The sequence below is a fragment of the Delphinapterus leucas genome, chromosome 8 (assembly GCF_059928025.1).
Source record: "Delphinapterus leucas isolate spDelLeu-1000000601 "Yukka" chromosome 8, BTC_Dleu_Yukka2, whole genome shotgun sequence".
Lineage (NCBI taxonomy): Eukaryota > Metazoa > Chordata > Mammalia > Artiodactyla > Monodontidae > Delphinapterus > Delphinapterus leucas.
In genome coordinates, this window is record NC_143136.1 from 34,542,462 (window position 1) to 34,558,418 (window position 15,957).

The window sequence follows — 15,957 nt, forward strand, 5'->3', positions numbered from 1 at the left end:
CTAAAATCCCTGGGGGCTCTGAAAAGGAGAAAAAAAGGACTCAAAGATTGCAACCAAGACAGAGAATTAACCTGCAGGTTAATTAACCTACAGGTCTGACACCAGGAAACATGTTTAATGAATTGTTAAACATGGTCCTCATAAGACCTACCACATGTAAAACAGCTTCCTACTCCTCAGTGATTTTTCTTTCAAAAAGAATTTATTTGGGGCTTCCCTGGTGGCGCAGTGGTTGGGAGTCCGCCTGCCGATGTGGGGGGCACGGGTTCGTGCCCCGGGTCCGGGAGGATCCCACATGCCGCGGAGCGGCTGGGCCCGTGAGCCATGGCCGCTGGGCCTGCGCGTCCGGAGCCTGTGCTCCGTGGCAGGAGAGGCCACAGCGGTGAGAGGCCCGCGTACCGAAAAAAAAAAAAGAAAGAATTTATTTGTCAATAAAATCAGTTAGTCTGGGGAGAATGTGATATGGGAGGGCTACACATGTAAGCTCTTTGCACTGGTGATGTGCTCATCTGTAAGTTGGATGGGGGATCCATGGCTGTTCACTTAGTTCTACATTTATAACTTCCATACATGTTACATGTCTTTTTTGGTGTTATCAAACATTATATAACTTAATAAAGATAGCTGTCGAATAACAAAATTAATGTTATAGGGTAAAATTTGAAAATTGGCCCCTTCCCAAATTAACTAAGTTGCTTGTCACAAGCTGTTATGAGAATCAAAAGAAAAAATATAAAGTTTTGAGGCCTGGAAGAGAGATGTGCAGCTACTTTTCTGCCCGTAATTGTGACCAATCTAGCAAGAATATCAGCCGACAGCATTATGTTAATATTAAACACATTACTATTAGTGCCAAGCACTTGTATAGCCCTTTAGAAAGCACATCCTCAAACATTTGTCTCATCTGATTTTCACAAAACTCTACATGGGAGACATGCAACGTCCACTGAAAAGGACACAGCTCCCTCAGAAACCTCAACTAATGGATGTGAGGAACAGCTAATTCCCATTCTGCCATTAGCTACCACCTCCTCATTTCTTTGTGGTGCCCTGCACATTTCTGTATCATAAAACACAGTGGATGTCAATAGCACTCGTTTACTGCATGGTTACTATGTGCAAAATACAGGCCCCAGCTAATAGTTTATGTATATTATTTCATCTAATACTCTTAACAGTCCTGGAAGGAAGTAGTATAATTGTCTATAATATGACACATTAGAAAATGGAGGCTCAGAAACATTCAATCACTTGCCCTACATCCAGGAGTTAGTCTAGGACTAGACTCCAGGCCCATTAAAAGTCAATGTTGCTAACCCTTGTCTGATATTGTCTCCTGCAAAAAAAATGAGCCCTCCTGAAATCCCTTTCTAGCATCTTCCCAAACACTGATTAAGGCAATGTTCACAAAGACCCCATCCTATAGGGCCCACTCACCATCTGGACTTTTGGAATCGACTCCCTCAGAAGGAAGATCATGCTCTTTAAGTTCTCTGAGCTGATGTCTTCTGACAGTTCATAGAGCAGGTTTCTAAGACATACACCCAAGAGACAAATTAAAGTTCCGCACTTGCAGAGGATGGGCAGGAAATTGAGTGCTTTTATCGTACGTTATCTCTCGTTTGAATGACCACAACCCTGTGAGTAGACAACTATTAATCCCATTTGATAGATTTAAAAACAAAAACTTTGAGCTTCAAAGTGACCTATTAAACAACAGCAACACAGTAAGCAGTAGGAGCAGGCCTTCTGATTCCAAGTCCGGTGCTGTTTCAAATTCCACTAAGAAGGCATGAAACAAAATGTCGGCATGCCTGCCCTCCTCCAGACTCCATTCTAGAAATCAGGCTTACTTTATAGGCCCTCATCAGGGAGGACTCAATGCCAGTGAGTATAAAGTTCACTGTTGAAAAAGAGTTCACTGTTGAAAAAGAGTTCACTGTTGAAAAAGAAAGGAAACTATCCAAATTCTGGAGAGCCATACAGTTGACAATTAGAATAACTGAATATGGGGACTTCCCTGGCGGTCCAGTGGTTGGGCGCGGGTTCGATCCCTGGTTGGGGAACTAAGATCCCACATGCCGTGTGGCACAACCAAAAACAAAACAGAAAAGAAAAACTGAATACTTCATTCACAGGTTAATAGCTCTGCATGCCTGAGACCATTCCTCAGCTGTCTAACCAGCAGAGTGGAAATAATGATCTCCAGAATTCCCTCACTGACCCAAGGGCAGCTCAGGTTGTAGGAACCAGTCCAAGTGTTAAGGCCTGAAGGATTCTAACAGTCCAGGCTGTAAAATAGTATTACGAAGGCTCCACTTCGTGAGGCTGTTTGATGTAGATACTATGTTAGTGGACCGTTTAAAACAGCGTTGCTTAAGGTCTGATGCCTTTATTCTACCTCTTTGGGCAAAATACCTATATTTTACCTGTTTGGGTTTCACCCCAAAACTGGACAAACTGGACATGGCATAAATGATGTCCCTCCCTACCCCAAAGGCACATCTCCTTTTTTATTTTGCTCACTTGGTTCCAAGTATTCATTTCTCTCTTCTCAAATGGCTAGGTATAGGCTGACACACCAGTGACTCACTGGAGGCAGGAGACTGAGAGCGTGGAGGCTGGCAGTGAGGAAGGCGCTGGCCTGCTGCACACGGAGCTGGGCCTCCTTCCTCAGTGAGAAGCAAAACAAAGGGAAGCCACCCCCAGGCACGGAGATGGGTTTTGAAACTTTGCTGACCTCCCAGCCTCCATTCTCATTAGCACCTGAAGTTAAGAAATCTCCTGCTTTAGACTCACCATACCAGCCAAAGAGGTAGATAAGGGGGGGTAAAGAAAAACAACCTTAAAAATTAATTCATCATGAATCGCAGCCTCTTTTCAAAGCCCAATGGCCCTGCCGTGTCAATCACCTGAACAGAGAGACCTTCCGGCGGACAGGCAGCCAGTTCTCCACCTGCTCCTTGGTGTAGCGGAGGTGCCGAAGGAGGACCTTCTGCTTGATGGTGTAGAGGAGCTCCGCTAGGAAGAAGGGGTCTTCCTCAGTCAGCCATTCCTCTGCCAACAGGTACTCAAAGATATCCAAGGCTGAGCCGCACTTCTCCAGGTTCTTGGGGGTGATGGAGTCTCGGCAGAGGAACTTCAGGTGCTCCACGTCTTGATCCCCCAGGTACGAATTAATAGTCAGAAGTGTCCCTCGAAAATCCACTTGACAGTTATCATCTAAAGTGGAATTCAAACTTTGGCCTTGCGATGTCATGGCCAGCCTGAAAGAGATACGGAGTTGGGGCCCACAGCTTAGAGAGTGAGGACAACAGGGCACCCCATCTTCCCAGGCCCTCCCCCAGTTCCAGCCTCCTCTGTTCCAGGCCTTAGACTTTTCTAGAAATGCTGAAAAATGAAATTCACTGCGAGGTCACTTCAAAAACCTATAGCCCAGAAAACGTGACCCCAACACCGGCATGTTAACCTTTTAGGAGGTCTGAAGAGAGCTTTTATTGAAACTCAATTGACCCCGAGTTACCCCAAATCAAAATGCCCCCATTGGGAGCTAGTCAAGAGGGAGGACGACACAGCACAATTTCTCCCGCCTGGAGCTCTTAAGTCATTCCCACCAAATGGCAGAAGTAACACTTTTACATTTTAGAAATAAAGTAATGGGGGGCTACATTTCTGAAGTATCTACCAACCTAAGGACAACAAGGTAACATTGCTAACCATACCAGGGCAGGCCTTTCTTTATCTCACAGAAAGAAAAGTCATAATCCCAGACCCCAGAAAGAGTGGTTTCAGACAACATTTGCTCAAATCAACGTAGGAACTGACAAATTACCGAAGTCAGTATTTCCACACTAAATGTATTTCCACACTAAATTTCATTCTAATCAGAGGAGCAATGAATTGATAATATTTTTTCAATGTAATTATTCATTCTTTAAGGACTTGAGGTATATATTCACTATGCAACACTTAGCTATTTAGAAACTACTTTCTAAGGGAAGGCGAACATACCAACAACAAAAAAATAACAAAGAGTGGTTATATATAAGTGGTATAATTACAGATACTATAAATTTTATTCTGGGCTCCTGTCTGAGTTTCTCAAATTTTATGCAACGAACGTATATTACTTTTATAGTTAGAAAAAGAAAAAAAATGTCATCTTTAATGTGAGTATCTATTGGGTCTTACCTTCTAGTAGCTCTGTGATACTAGAAACAGTATGACTGGATTCCTGGAGACATCTTATTCTAACATCGTACATTTGTCTTGCAGTTTCCTGAAAATTCTGATCTCTAGCTCTGGCAAGTCTGCCAGACTTTGTCTCTATTTATGGGCTAGCATATTTCTACCAGGAAAGGGCTGTGTGGGAGTTTTCCTGGGGCTAACCTTTCTTTTTCCATGTTAGGGCTAGTAAATCCAGGCAGAAACAGTGCCATTGCTGACAATGTGAGATTGTGCAAGTATCCAGGAAGTAAAGCAAGGGGAAAAAAAGCCTGGTGCCTCAGACTCCAGCAGAGAAAAGGTGTTAATTACATACCTTCAGATCAAATTCCACTGATCCTCTGGAGGTAAAAAGTTCTCAGAAAAATTTCCTGAAAACAGAGCTTTAAAGAAATTAGAATCCTCTTCGTGCTCCAAGTCCAAGTTCCAAGAAATCTCCCGTTTGCGCGGTAAGAGAACTCAAATTTGCCTTGGCCTAGCAAGTGAAAACTCGGTCAGCCGATTTGGGAAACTTATGCTAATTGATGATGTCATCATTGACTCACTCGCCTTGCCTCCTCCCCTTTCCTGGGGTTAGGACAATGCTGACAAACAGCGTCTGCTAAAGGCATATGCCTAACCTCCCCACTGCAGAGCTCAGGACCCCCACGTAAAGCCTAGGGCTAACAGAGGAATTCCTGGAAGGCACTAAGTGCTCTAGTGTTTCCCTGGGGTCACTCCCCTCGTAAGTTAAAAAGGGAAGTGTCGATTTTTCCTAACCATCTCCTTCCCCAAACACACTAACCTTTAAAATAAAACTCAAAATGTTCATGAAATAGTAGTCGGCCATCTTAACCCTTTCTCAAGTAAGTACATGTGCAAATAAACAATTTAAAAATTTAAGGCAAAAAAAAAAGGAGGGGGCTGGGCTCTAAGCCCATTTGGAAGTATTTGCAAGGAACTGAGTTAACAGTAGGCAAAACTGGTGAAGTCTCTGCCCTTCCAGCACATTCAGTCCAGCAGGAAAAAGACTTCAAAGACATTATTTCACATAATAAAAACAATACCTAACATTTGTATCCCAACTACCATGTGCCAGGTACTATTTACTCATTTAATCAACCCAACAACTCTCTAAAAAAATACTATTACTATGATCCCTCTTTTAAGACGCTAAAATTAAAACACAAAAGGTTAAGTAATTTGCCCAAGATCACACAGGGAGCTGGTGGGAGAGCCAAGATTTAAACCAATAAGTTTAGCTTTAAGGCACTACACTATAATTCAGCTAATTCAAATGCACAGAGCTGAAAGAAGTACAGAATCTTAGAAAGATATTTTATCTCTGAAAAATAAAGATTTATGGGGGACTTCCCTGGTGACTCATGCTCCCAGTGCAGGGGGCCCAGGTTAGAACCCTGGTCAGGGAACTAGATCCCACATGCATGCTGCAACTAAGAGTTGCTAAGGAGCCTGCCTGCTGCAACTAAGACCTGGCGCAGCCAAATACATACATACATACATAAATTTGGTCATGGAAAAACTTATTTCTAAAAAACGATTTATGATGCCTTATTAACAAATGTATTACAGTGCCACTTCCATATCCTAGGCATGAAATTCTGTGTTTAAGAAAGACAAGCCCAGGGCTTCCCTGGTGGCGCAGTGGTTGAGAGTCCGCCTGCCGATGTAGGGGACACGGGTTCGTGCCCCCGTCTGGGAAGATCCCACATGCCGCGGAGCGGCTGGGCCCGTGAGCCATGGCCGCTGAGCCTGCGCGTCCAGAGCCTGTGCTCCGCAACTGGAGAGGCCACAACAGTGAGAGGCCCGCGTACCGCAAAAAAAAAAAAGAAAGACAAGCCCGAGTGGTGATGGTTGCACAACAATGTGACTGTATTAATGCCACTGAATTGTACACCTGAAAATGGTTAAAATAGTAAATTTTATGTTATGTATATTTTACCACAATTTTTTTTTAAAAAAAGATAACGATAAGACAGACAAGCTCTAAGTGTTGGTCTTCTATTCATTTCTTCAATTATACATATTTCACTCCCTGGACCATCTGGGAAGCCAATTTGCTGAAACTATCGCTTCTCACCTTGTTCATAAAATATATTAACTTTTTCAACTTTTGTTCAATAATATTAAATATTTAGCAAGCTCTTCCTATGTGTAAAGCATGAACTCTCTAAGGTCAGTGTTATTATCCATATTCAATAGATGAGGAAATCAAAGTTCAGAGAGGAAAAGTATTTTGCCATCATCCCAACCCTAGGAAGAGTTGGGAGTTCAGGACTGACACCTAGGTCTCTCTAATTCCAAACCCTATGCTCCTGATCCCAAGGCTACTACTGCCACTAACTCCATATGAGGTAATGTAATTTCTGTAACTATTGGGCAGGGTGATGCTGCAGTGGGGCTCACCTAAGCGCCACAGGAACCCCACAGAGCAAGGCAGGAATCCAGATGGTGATGCCTTGGAGGTATCTGAGCTAAGCCTGAAAGGCAGAAGTAGAATAGAGACACCTGAAGTAAAACTTGAACTTTTATCCTAGGACTCCCAGTACTCAAGGGAAACACTTGAATCAAGTTAAAGGGGGGAGATCGTGTGCTATGTTATTTGCATTCAGCATTTCATACTTCCCATTCAGAGCACAATTACTGAGGGCATACTGATGGTGAGTTGATAGTAGTGGAAAGAATAAACATTTCTTACAGCCTCTTTCCTGATTGGTTGCAGTCAGCTTGGTCCATATGAAGAGCCAATCAAAACCTACCATGGCCCTGGTGACAAAGGGGAAATACCAGATGGTTCCTATTTAGTTCGGCCTTGGGAGGGGGCGGTGGTGTCAGTAATTGGCTTTCCTTTACATCCAGGGTCTGGTCCAAATTCCTCCCCCCCTCAAAGTAAAACTCATGAACTAAAGAATGGACAGAGTGATGGGGAAGATAGATGTACGAGCTGGAAAAACCTTGGTGCCCTGAAACTTTCATTCCAACGCCTGTTCCTATGGTAGCAGGTTCTTTTGATTAGCTATCCCATCCCCAACTTCTAGGACTCCCTCCCTTCCTCACTCCATACTTTTATTCACACACTTCAGACCTTCTCAGAACTGGTCTTACTCTAGGTATATGGGAGCATGATGAAGCTAAGTTCTAAAGGAGAATGCTTTTTGTGGTAAGGATCCCAGCAGAGGTCTCCAAATGGTGCACTGGCAGGAGACTATAGCTAGACGAGTAAAATGTGACCCATTTTGTATTCGTTATACTACAGACTGATCTATTTTAAGACATTTTTTGGCCTTGCTGCACGGCATGTGGGATTTAGTTCCCCGACCAGGGATCGAACCCATGCCTCCTGAAGTGGAAGCGCAGAGTCTCAACCACTGGACCACCAACGAAGTCCCCAGACTGATCTATTTTAACGTGTCTCTTTCCTTAATAAAAAAGCAGTTAAAAAAAAAAAAGAGGTGAGAAACTTCCAATATTTAATGTAGAAAGGCTGGAAAATAGGGAAACACACAGTCATTTATAACCTATACTGTTAAATTTTTATCAAGTCAATATGTCGTACACCTTAAACTTATACAATGTTGTATATATGTCAATTATATCTCAATTTTTTTAATTTTAGTGTATATCCTTTCACTTTCCTCTGTGTAATTATTTTTCAAAAATTGAAATAAGCTGTACAGTTTGCTTTTTTCACTTAACAACACATATACCTTTTTTTCATATCATTAAATAGACTTTGACAACATGATGCTTAGTGGTTAGATGATATTCTCTTCCCTGGATATACCATATTTATTTAACTAATTTATAGTTATTGGACATTTAACTCATTTCCAATTTTTTACTATTGTGAACAGTGCTGCATTGAAGATTCTTACAAATAGATCTCTGAACGTATTTATAATGATTTCCTTAGGATGAAACCCAATGTAGAATTAGCAAGCTAATCTTTAAATTCACCCTTCCCCATTCTGTGAACCCCAAAGGCCTTGCATCCCACTTTCTTATCCGTTGGGTTTGAAGCAAGAAGCCAGGGAATTCGGGGGTGACAAAACCTCAAAGTTCCACAAGATGGTGATATTTCCTAAAAGAGTCCAACAGACTAGCATTAGATTGGTTAGGGAACTAGGCGGATGTGGCTAAAGGGGTAAAATAGTTTTAATGCTGCAAAAAAGAAAAAAAAGAATCAAAAGAGGCCGAAAGGTCTTCCATTTAGAGGAGAGTTTGTCGTTTAAAAGAAGAAAAATAGAGAGAAAGCTGCTTTGACCTTTGATTCAATAATTTTTCGAAAAGGCAGCACAAGACAGCCATGTTTATAAAAATTTACAGGGCTTCCCTGGTGGCGCAGTGGTTGAGAGTCCGCCCGCCGACTCAGGGGACCCGGGGTCGTGCCCCGGTCCGCGAAGATCCCACTTGCCGCGGAGCGGCTGGGCCCGTGAGCCATGGCCGCCGAGCCTGCGCGTCCGGAGCCTGTGCTCCACAACAGGAGAGGCTACAACAGTGAGAGGCCCGCGTACCGCAAAAAAAAAAAAAATTTACAATGAGGCAAGTGGCATAAAATGTCCCTGATATCAATGTGTGCAAAAAGAGTCCAGTTAAGATGGCAGTATTCCCCAAATTGGTCTTCATATTCAGTGAAATCACTGTCAAAATCCTCACTGCCCTTTTTTTTAAAAAAAATGTTATTTATTTATTTTTCTGGCTGTGCCCCACGGCATGTGGGATCTTAGTTCCCTGACCACCGATTGAACCTTCGCCCCTGACCACCGATTGAACCTTCGCCCACTGCAGTGGAAGCACAGAGTCTTAATCACTGGACCACCAGGGAAGTCCCCTCACTGCCCTTTTTACAGAAATTGACAAGCTGATCCTAAAAGTCATGGACATGTAAGGGACTTGGGAGAGGCAAAATAATCTTGAGAAAGAACAACAAAGTTGGAACACTTACACTCCCCAATTTTAAAACTTACTACAAAGTACAATAATCAAGACAATATAGTACTGCCATAAGGATAGACAGTTCCGTGGAATAGAATAGAGAGTCCAGAAATAAACCCTCACATTCACGGTCAGTTGATTTTCAACAAGGTTGACAAACAATTCAATGGGGGAAAAAATAGTCTTTTCAACAAATGGTGCAGGATATCCATTAGCAAAAGAATGAGGTTGAACCCATAATTCATACCATATACAAAAAATTACTCAAGATTGATCAAAGACTGAAATGTAAGAGTTAAAATCATAAAATCTTATAAGAAAATATAGGTGTAACTCTTCATAACCTTGGATTAGGCAATGGCTTCTTACATATGATGCCAAAAGCATAAGCAACAAAGAAGAAAACAGATCAATTGGACTTTATCAAAATATAAAGTTTTGCGCTGGAAAGGATACTATACAAAAAATGAAAAGACAACCCATAGAATAGGTGGCAAATTTTGCAGATCTTTATCTGATAAGAGACTAGTATCCAGGATATATAAACATACTTACAATTCAACAATAGAAAGACAATTTTTAAAGATTTTCTTTTTTGATGTGGACTGTTCTTAAAGTCTTTATTGAATTTGTTACAATATTGCTTCTGTTTTATGTTTTGGGTTTTTTTTTTTTTTTGGCTATGAGGCATGTGGGATCTTATCTCACCGACCAGGGATTAAACCCGCACCCGCTGCATTGGAAGGCGAAGTCTTAACCACTGAACTGCCAGGGAAGTCCCAAAAGACAGTTTTTAAATGGGAAAGTACTGAATAGATGTTTCTTCAAAAACAATGTAAAAATGGCCAATACACACATGAAAAGATGCTCAATATCATTAGTCAGTAGGAAAATACAAATCATAACCACAATGAGATACTAATTCATGCCCACTAGGATGTTTATAATAAAAAAGACAAAAAATAACAAGTGTTGGAGAGGGTGTAGAGAAATTGGAACCCTCATACCCTGCTGGTGGGAATGTAAAGTGGTATAGCCACTGTGAAAAACAGTTTGGCAGTCCTCAAAAAGGTAGACATAGAGTTACCAGCAATTCAATTCTGACTTTATGACCCAACAATTCCACTTTTATGTCTATACCCAAGAGAACTGAAAACATATATCCACACAGAAACTTATACATGAATACTCATAGCAGCTTCGTTCATAATAGACAAAAAGTGGAAGCCATCTAAATGTCCATCAATTGATGGATACACAAAATGTGGTATAACCATACAATGAAATATTATTCAGGCATAAAACAAAATGAAGTACTTACATATTCTACAACATAGATGAACCTTGAAAACATGCTAAATGAAAGAAGTCAGAAGGCCGTGTATTGAATGATCTGTTTATATGTGTAGGAAAATGTGTAGAAACAGAAAGTGGTAATCCAGGGGCTAGGAGGCAGGGAGGAATAAGGAATGATGGCTAATAGGTACGGGATTTCTTTTTTTATTATTATTTATTTATTTAGGCTGCACGGGGTCTAGTTGCGGCACACGGGATCTTCCTTGTGGCACGCGGGATCTTTTAGTTGCAGCATGTAGGCTCATTGTTGCGGCATGCCGGCTTCTAAGTTGCGGCATGTGATCTCTTAGTCACGGCACGCATGCAGGATCTTGTTCCCCGACCAGGGTTCGAACCCGGGCTCCCTGCATTGGGAGCGTGGAATCTTACCCATGGACCACCAGAGAAGTCCTAGAATTTCTTTTGTAGGTAGATGAAAATGTTCTGAAATTAGGTCATGGTGATGACTGCACAACAGTGAATACATTAAAAACCAAAGAATTGTACACTTTAAAGGATGAAGTTTTATGAAATGTGAATTATAGCTCAATAAGAAAAAAAAAAAAGGAAGATCTAGGATATGTCACAAACAACTTTCTGATGGTTAGTTTCATGTGTCAACTTGATTAAGCTAAAGGATGCCCAGAGATCAAGTGAACCTTATTTCGGGGTGTGTCTGTAAGGATGTTTTTTAGAAGAGATTAGCATTTGAATCAGTAGACTAAGTAAAGAAGATCTGTCCTCACCAAAGTGGGTGGGCATCACATCCAAGCCACTGAGGTCTGAATAGAACAAAAAAGGAGGAGAAAGGGTGAATTTTCTCTCTCTCTCTTCTTGAGCTGGGATATCCTCTTCTGCTCTCAGACTTTGGAGTTCCTGGTTCTCTGGGCCTTTGGACTCCAGGACTTCCACCAGCAACACCCCACTCCCCCATCCTGTCCCTCATCCCAACCTCCAGCCACAATCTTATTGTGTATGCATTGGAGAATCTTGAAGGCTTCTAAGGAGGAAAATGATAAAGATATGTTGAGAAAGATTCTTTGGGTTGCTGTGTATGACATGATCATAGGATCATAGGCTGGGGGCAATATCAGTGAGAAAGCTGTCGTCATAGTTCAGTGGAGGAGTAATGAGCGCAGAGGAAGTGTAATGATGGGGATAGATGGAAAAGACATTGTAGTTGCAGAACTAACCTGATTTAGATTTAGCCAGATGTAGAAACACAGGAGAGGGGAGACCAGGATGAAACTGATGTTGGGGTGATGCTGTTACCTAAAACTGGAGATGCAGGTAAAAGAGCAGATTGGGAATGGAGGTTTTTTTTATGTTCGCCATATACTGAGTTTGAGGTACCAGAGGGAAAATCAAGTGGAAAAGTCTACCAGGAGGTTGAGGATGAGATTTGAACTTGAAGAGTCTGGGCTTGAACATCCCTCTTGTTATTGGCATAGAAGCAGTAATTGAAGCTACAAGGTTGTCAAAAGAAAAATATATAAAGAGAAAACAATAGAGTGATCCTTGGGGATATCCACATTTAAGGATGAGGAGGAGAAAGATACCAGGAAGACTTGGCCAGGAAGTCCTTGATAGAACTTCATAGTGGAACACCCTGGAGAAGTAAGAAAACTATGACGCCAGGGTCCAAGGACCACTGGTTTGGTAACTATGGTTCATGTGACCCGTGGATCTTGTAGATTTGGTAAAATGATTAAGGTGAAATCCAGATGGCAGGCAAGTATGGAGTAAATGGGAAAGGTGAAATGGAGAGGGTGTAGACTAGCCTAAAATTCACATAAGACAGTGGCTTGAAAGAGAGGGACTTTATTTGAAGGGGGAAGCAGAGCTTGTTTTCAGACTGAAGGCTCAAAGAGAGAGGAAGAGATTAAAGATACAAGAGACTTGAAATAATGCTCAGTCTTGGAAGAGGACTGACCTATGCCAACAGAGGGACTAAGAATCCGACGTGAGGGACTAAGAATCGGACGTCTGGAGCAGGAAGTCCTTACCAAATAAAGAAGAAAAGATGTTTCTTATATCATCATTCAAATAGTGAAAAACTGAGAATGACTTACCATACAGAGACATATAGGTATAGGCATGACCACATAAATGAAAAGAGAGAAAACAGTGTTAAAATATTATGCCATTTATGTTTAAAATGAATATATTGTGTTTATATATATTAAAAGAGAATGAACATTTTTAACAATAAGTAATTTTTATTTTACATTTTAAAGTTACAATAATATGTGCTCTGTATAAAATGAAACAAAGAATACCGATGTGTTTATTCAAAATCACTGACTTTCCGGGCTTCTCTGGTGGCGCAGTGGTTGAGAGTCCACCTGCCGATGCAGGGGACACGGGTTCGTGCCCCGGTCCGGGAAGATCCCACATGCCGCGGAGCGGCTGGGCCCATGAGCCGTGGACGCTGAGTCTGTGCGTCCGGAGCCTGTGCTCTGCAACGGGAGAGGCCACAATGGTGAGAGGTCCGCGTACCACAAAAAAAAAAAAAAAAAAAAGAATAAAAAATATATGATATCACTACATAGCTACTAAAATAGCTGAAATACAAACCACTAACACCACCAAATGTTGGCAAGGATGTGGAGCAAAGGAACTCTACAAAATGGTGCAGCCGCTCAGGAATACAGTCTTTCAGTTTTTTCCAAAGTTACACACACATAGGCTTACCATACAATATAGAAATTGCTCTCCTAGGTATTCACTCAAATGAGTTGAACACTTACATCTACACAAAAATCAACACACAGGGCTTCCCTGGTGGCGCAGTGGTTGAGAGTCCGCCTGCCGATGCAGGGGACGCGGGTTCGTGCCCCGGTCTGGGAAGATCCCACATGCCGCGGAGTGGCTGGGCCCGTGAGCCATGGCAGCTGAGCCTGTGCATCCAGAGCCTGTGCTCCACAACGGTAGAGGCCACAACAGTGAGAGGCCCGCGTACAGCGCAAAAAAAAAAAAAAAAAAAAAAAAAATCAGCACACAAATGTGTTTGTAACAGCTTTATTCATAATGCCAAAACTTGGAAACCACCAAGATGGCCTTCGGTAGGTGAATGAACAATCTCTGGTATATCTACACAATGAAGTATTATTCAGCAATAAAAAGGAATGAGTTATCAAGATATGAAAAGACATGGAGGAATTTTTTTTAATTAACTTATTTTATTTATTTATTTTTGGCTGAATTGGGTCTTCATTGCTGCGCACAGACCTCCTCTAGTTGCGGTGAGCGGGGGCTACTCTTCATTGCGGTGGCTTCTCTTGCTGCAGAGCCCAGGCTCTAGGCGCGTGGGCTTCAGTAGTTGTGGTTCACGGGCTTAGTTGCTCCACAGCATGTGAGATCTTCCTGGATCAGGGCTCGAACCCGTGTCCCCTGCATTGGCAGGTGGATTCTTAACCACTGTGCCACCAGGGAAACCCGACGTGGAGGAATTTTAAACACATATCACTAAGTGAAAGAAGTCAGTCTGAAAAGGCTATAGAATGTATGGCATTCCGGAAAAGGCAAAACTATAGAGAAAATAAAAAGATCTGCAGTTGCCAGGGGCTTAGGGAGAGAGAAGGATGAATATGAGGAGCACAAAGGATTCTTAGGGCAGTGAAACTATTCTGTATGATACAGTAATGGTGCATACGTGACATTATGCAGTTGTCAAAACCAGGAACTATACAACATGGAATGAGCCCTAATGTAAACCCTAGTAGACTTTCGTTTAATACTAATGTATCAATATTGTTCATCAACTGTAAAAATGTACTGCAATAATGCAAGGTGTTAATAGGAGGAGAATTGTGGGGCATGGGGGACTATATGGAAACTCTGTACTTTCTGCACAAATTTTCTGCAAACCTAAAGTTACTCTTAAAAATAATGTTTATTAAAAAGAAAAAAGGTTGGGGAGAAATGTTTGTGGAGCAATTAATAAATGATCTTAATCTTCTCTTTTTTTCCCTTTTTTTAAAAACTGAGGTGAAATCCGCATAAAATGTACTATTTTAAAGTGTACAAGTCAGTGGCTTTTAGTACATTTACAATGTTGTGCAACCATTACGTCTATCTAGTTCCAAAACATTTCAAGAACCTCAAAGGAGACCTTGTCCCCCTTAAGCAGTCTCTCCCCAATCCCCTCTCACCCCAGTCCCTGGCAACCACCAATCTGCTATTTGTCTCTATGGATTTACCTATTCCGGACATTTCATATAAATACTGTCATACAATATGTGACCTTTTGTGTCTGACTTCTTTCACTTAGCATAGCGTTTTTGAGGTTCATCTGCATTGTAACCTATATCAGTACTTAATTCCTTCTTATAGATAAATAACTTTCCATTGTACGGATATACCATATTTGGTTTATCCATTCATCTGATGGACATTTGAGTTGTTTCCACTTTTTGTCTGCTGTGCCTACAGCTATAAGCATGTATATAGGACTACTTGTTCACCTGTAATCTACCTTTTAGGTGACCCTTGTGGGGAGTTGGATTAATCTGTGATACTTAGTGTATACCAGCCGATATTGCAGAGGCATTTATTGAAAAGAATTTGTATTTCTTGAATGTTTGCTTATTAAGTGTGTGATAGAGCCAAAGTGGAAAAGCCTGGACCCATGGGTCTTGCAGCTTTGGTATGGCACAAGAAGGAGAAGCAGAGGAAGTGTTTCTTGGAATAGAGAGGGCAGGTTCTTGAAAAATCAGTCATTACATTTAATGGCCTTGACTGAATGCTACATTTCCATCTCTGGAGCTACTGTAGGCAAGGAAGGGTCTGGCTGGGAAACAAGAAATTGTGGATTTACAAGCAGTGAGTCCTTTGGAGTCATTATCTGTGGCGATCCTAAACATATGTGCAGAGTTACTGTTTCTTCTTTTTTTGTTGTTGTGTTTTTTTTTTAATATTTATTTATTTTTGGCTGTGTTGGGTCTTCATTGCTGTGCGTGGGCTTTCTCTAGTTGCAGTGCACGGGCTGCTCATTGCAGTGGCTTCTCCTGTTGTGAAGCACGGACTCTAGGTGCCCGGGCTTCAGTAGTTGTGGCACGTGGGCTCAGTAGTTGTGGCTCGCAAGCTCTAGAACGCAGGCTCAGTAGTTGCGGTGCACAGGTTCAGTTGCTCTGCGGTATGTGGGATCTTCCCAGACTGGGGCTCGAACCTGTGTCCCCTGCCTTGGCAGGTGGATTCTTAACCACTGCACCACCAGGGAAGTGCTACTGTTTTTTCTTTATATTCAGTTTTGTGTATGTATCTTTCAAACTCTTATTCACTGTAAACCAGGTCCAAAAGCTGGTCTATACTGATGATTCAGTCAGAACTTTTCCTTGTGGATTACATCTCTCATGAGGACAGTGTCCAAATCCTACTAATGTCTTAATAAAGCGTCTCCATCTCTCCAACAGAAACCACAAAACTATAAAAGGAAATAAATGAGAGCATCATACATACTAA

At 41.8% G+C, this 15,957-nt stretch overlaps 2 protein-coding genes across 10 annotated transcripts in view; both read right to left on the reverse strand.

The window, feature by feature from the left end:
* The window catches only part of CASP10 (caspase 10), a 30,081-nt gene extending 25,226 nt beyond the window's left edge, over positions 1-4,855 (reverse strand). Inside the window, exons 1-3 of the mRNA XM_022567401.3 lie at positions 4,541-4,855; positions 2,913-3,266; positions 1,438-1,531 (exon numbers count right to left, since the gene is read on the reverse strand). Of these exons, the coding sequence (XP_022423109.1) occupies positions 1,438-1,531; positions 2,913-3,259 (441 nt within the window). The 5' untranslated portion in view covers positions 3,260-3,266; positions 4,541-4,855. The remainder of the gene's footprint in view (positions 1-1,437; positions 1,532-2,912; positions 3,267-4,540) is intronic.
* Positions 4,856-12,693: 7,838 nt separating this feature from the next.
* The window catches only part of CFLAR (CASP8 and FADD like apoptosis regulator), a 55,800-nt gene continuing 52,536 nt past the window's right edge, over positions 12,694-15,957 (reverse strand). For 6 of the 9 annotated variants that reach the window (XM_022567393.2, XM_022567391.3, XM_089916516.1 and 3 more), the window contains one exon: positions 12,694-12,953. In XM_022567393.2, coding sequence (XP_022423101.1) covers positions 12,782-12,953 — 172 coding nt within the window. In that variant the 3' untranslated portion in view covers positions 12,694-12,781. Of the gene's footprint in view, positions 15,920-15,957 lie in introns of all 9 variants that reach the window. The other 3 variants (XM_022567398.3, XR_016394048.1, XR_016394047.1) reach the window with 3 other exon arrangements.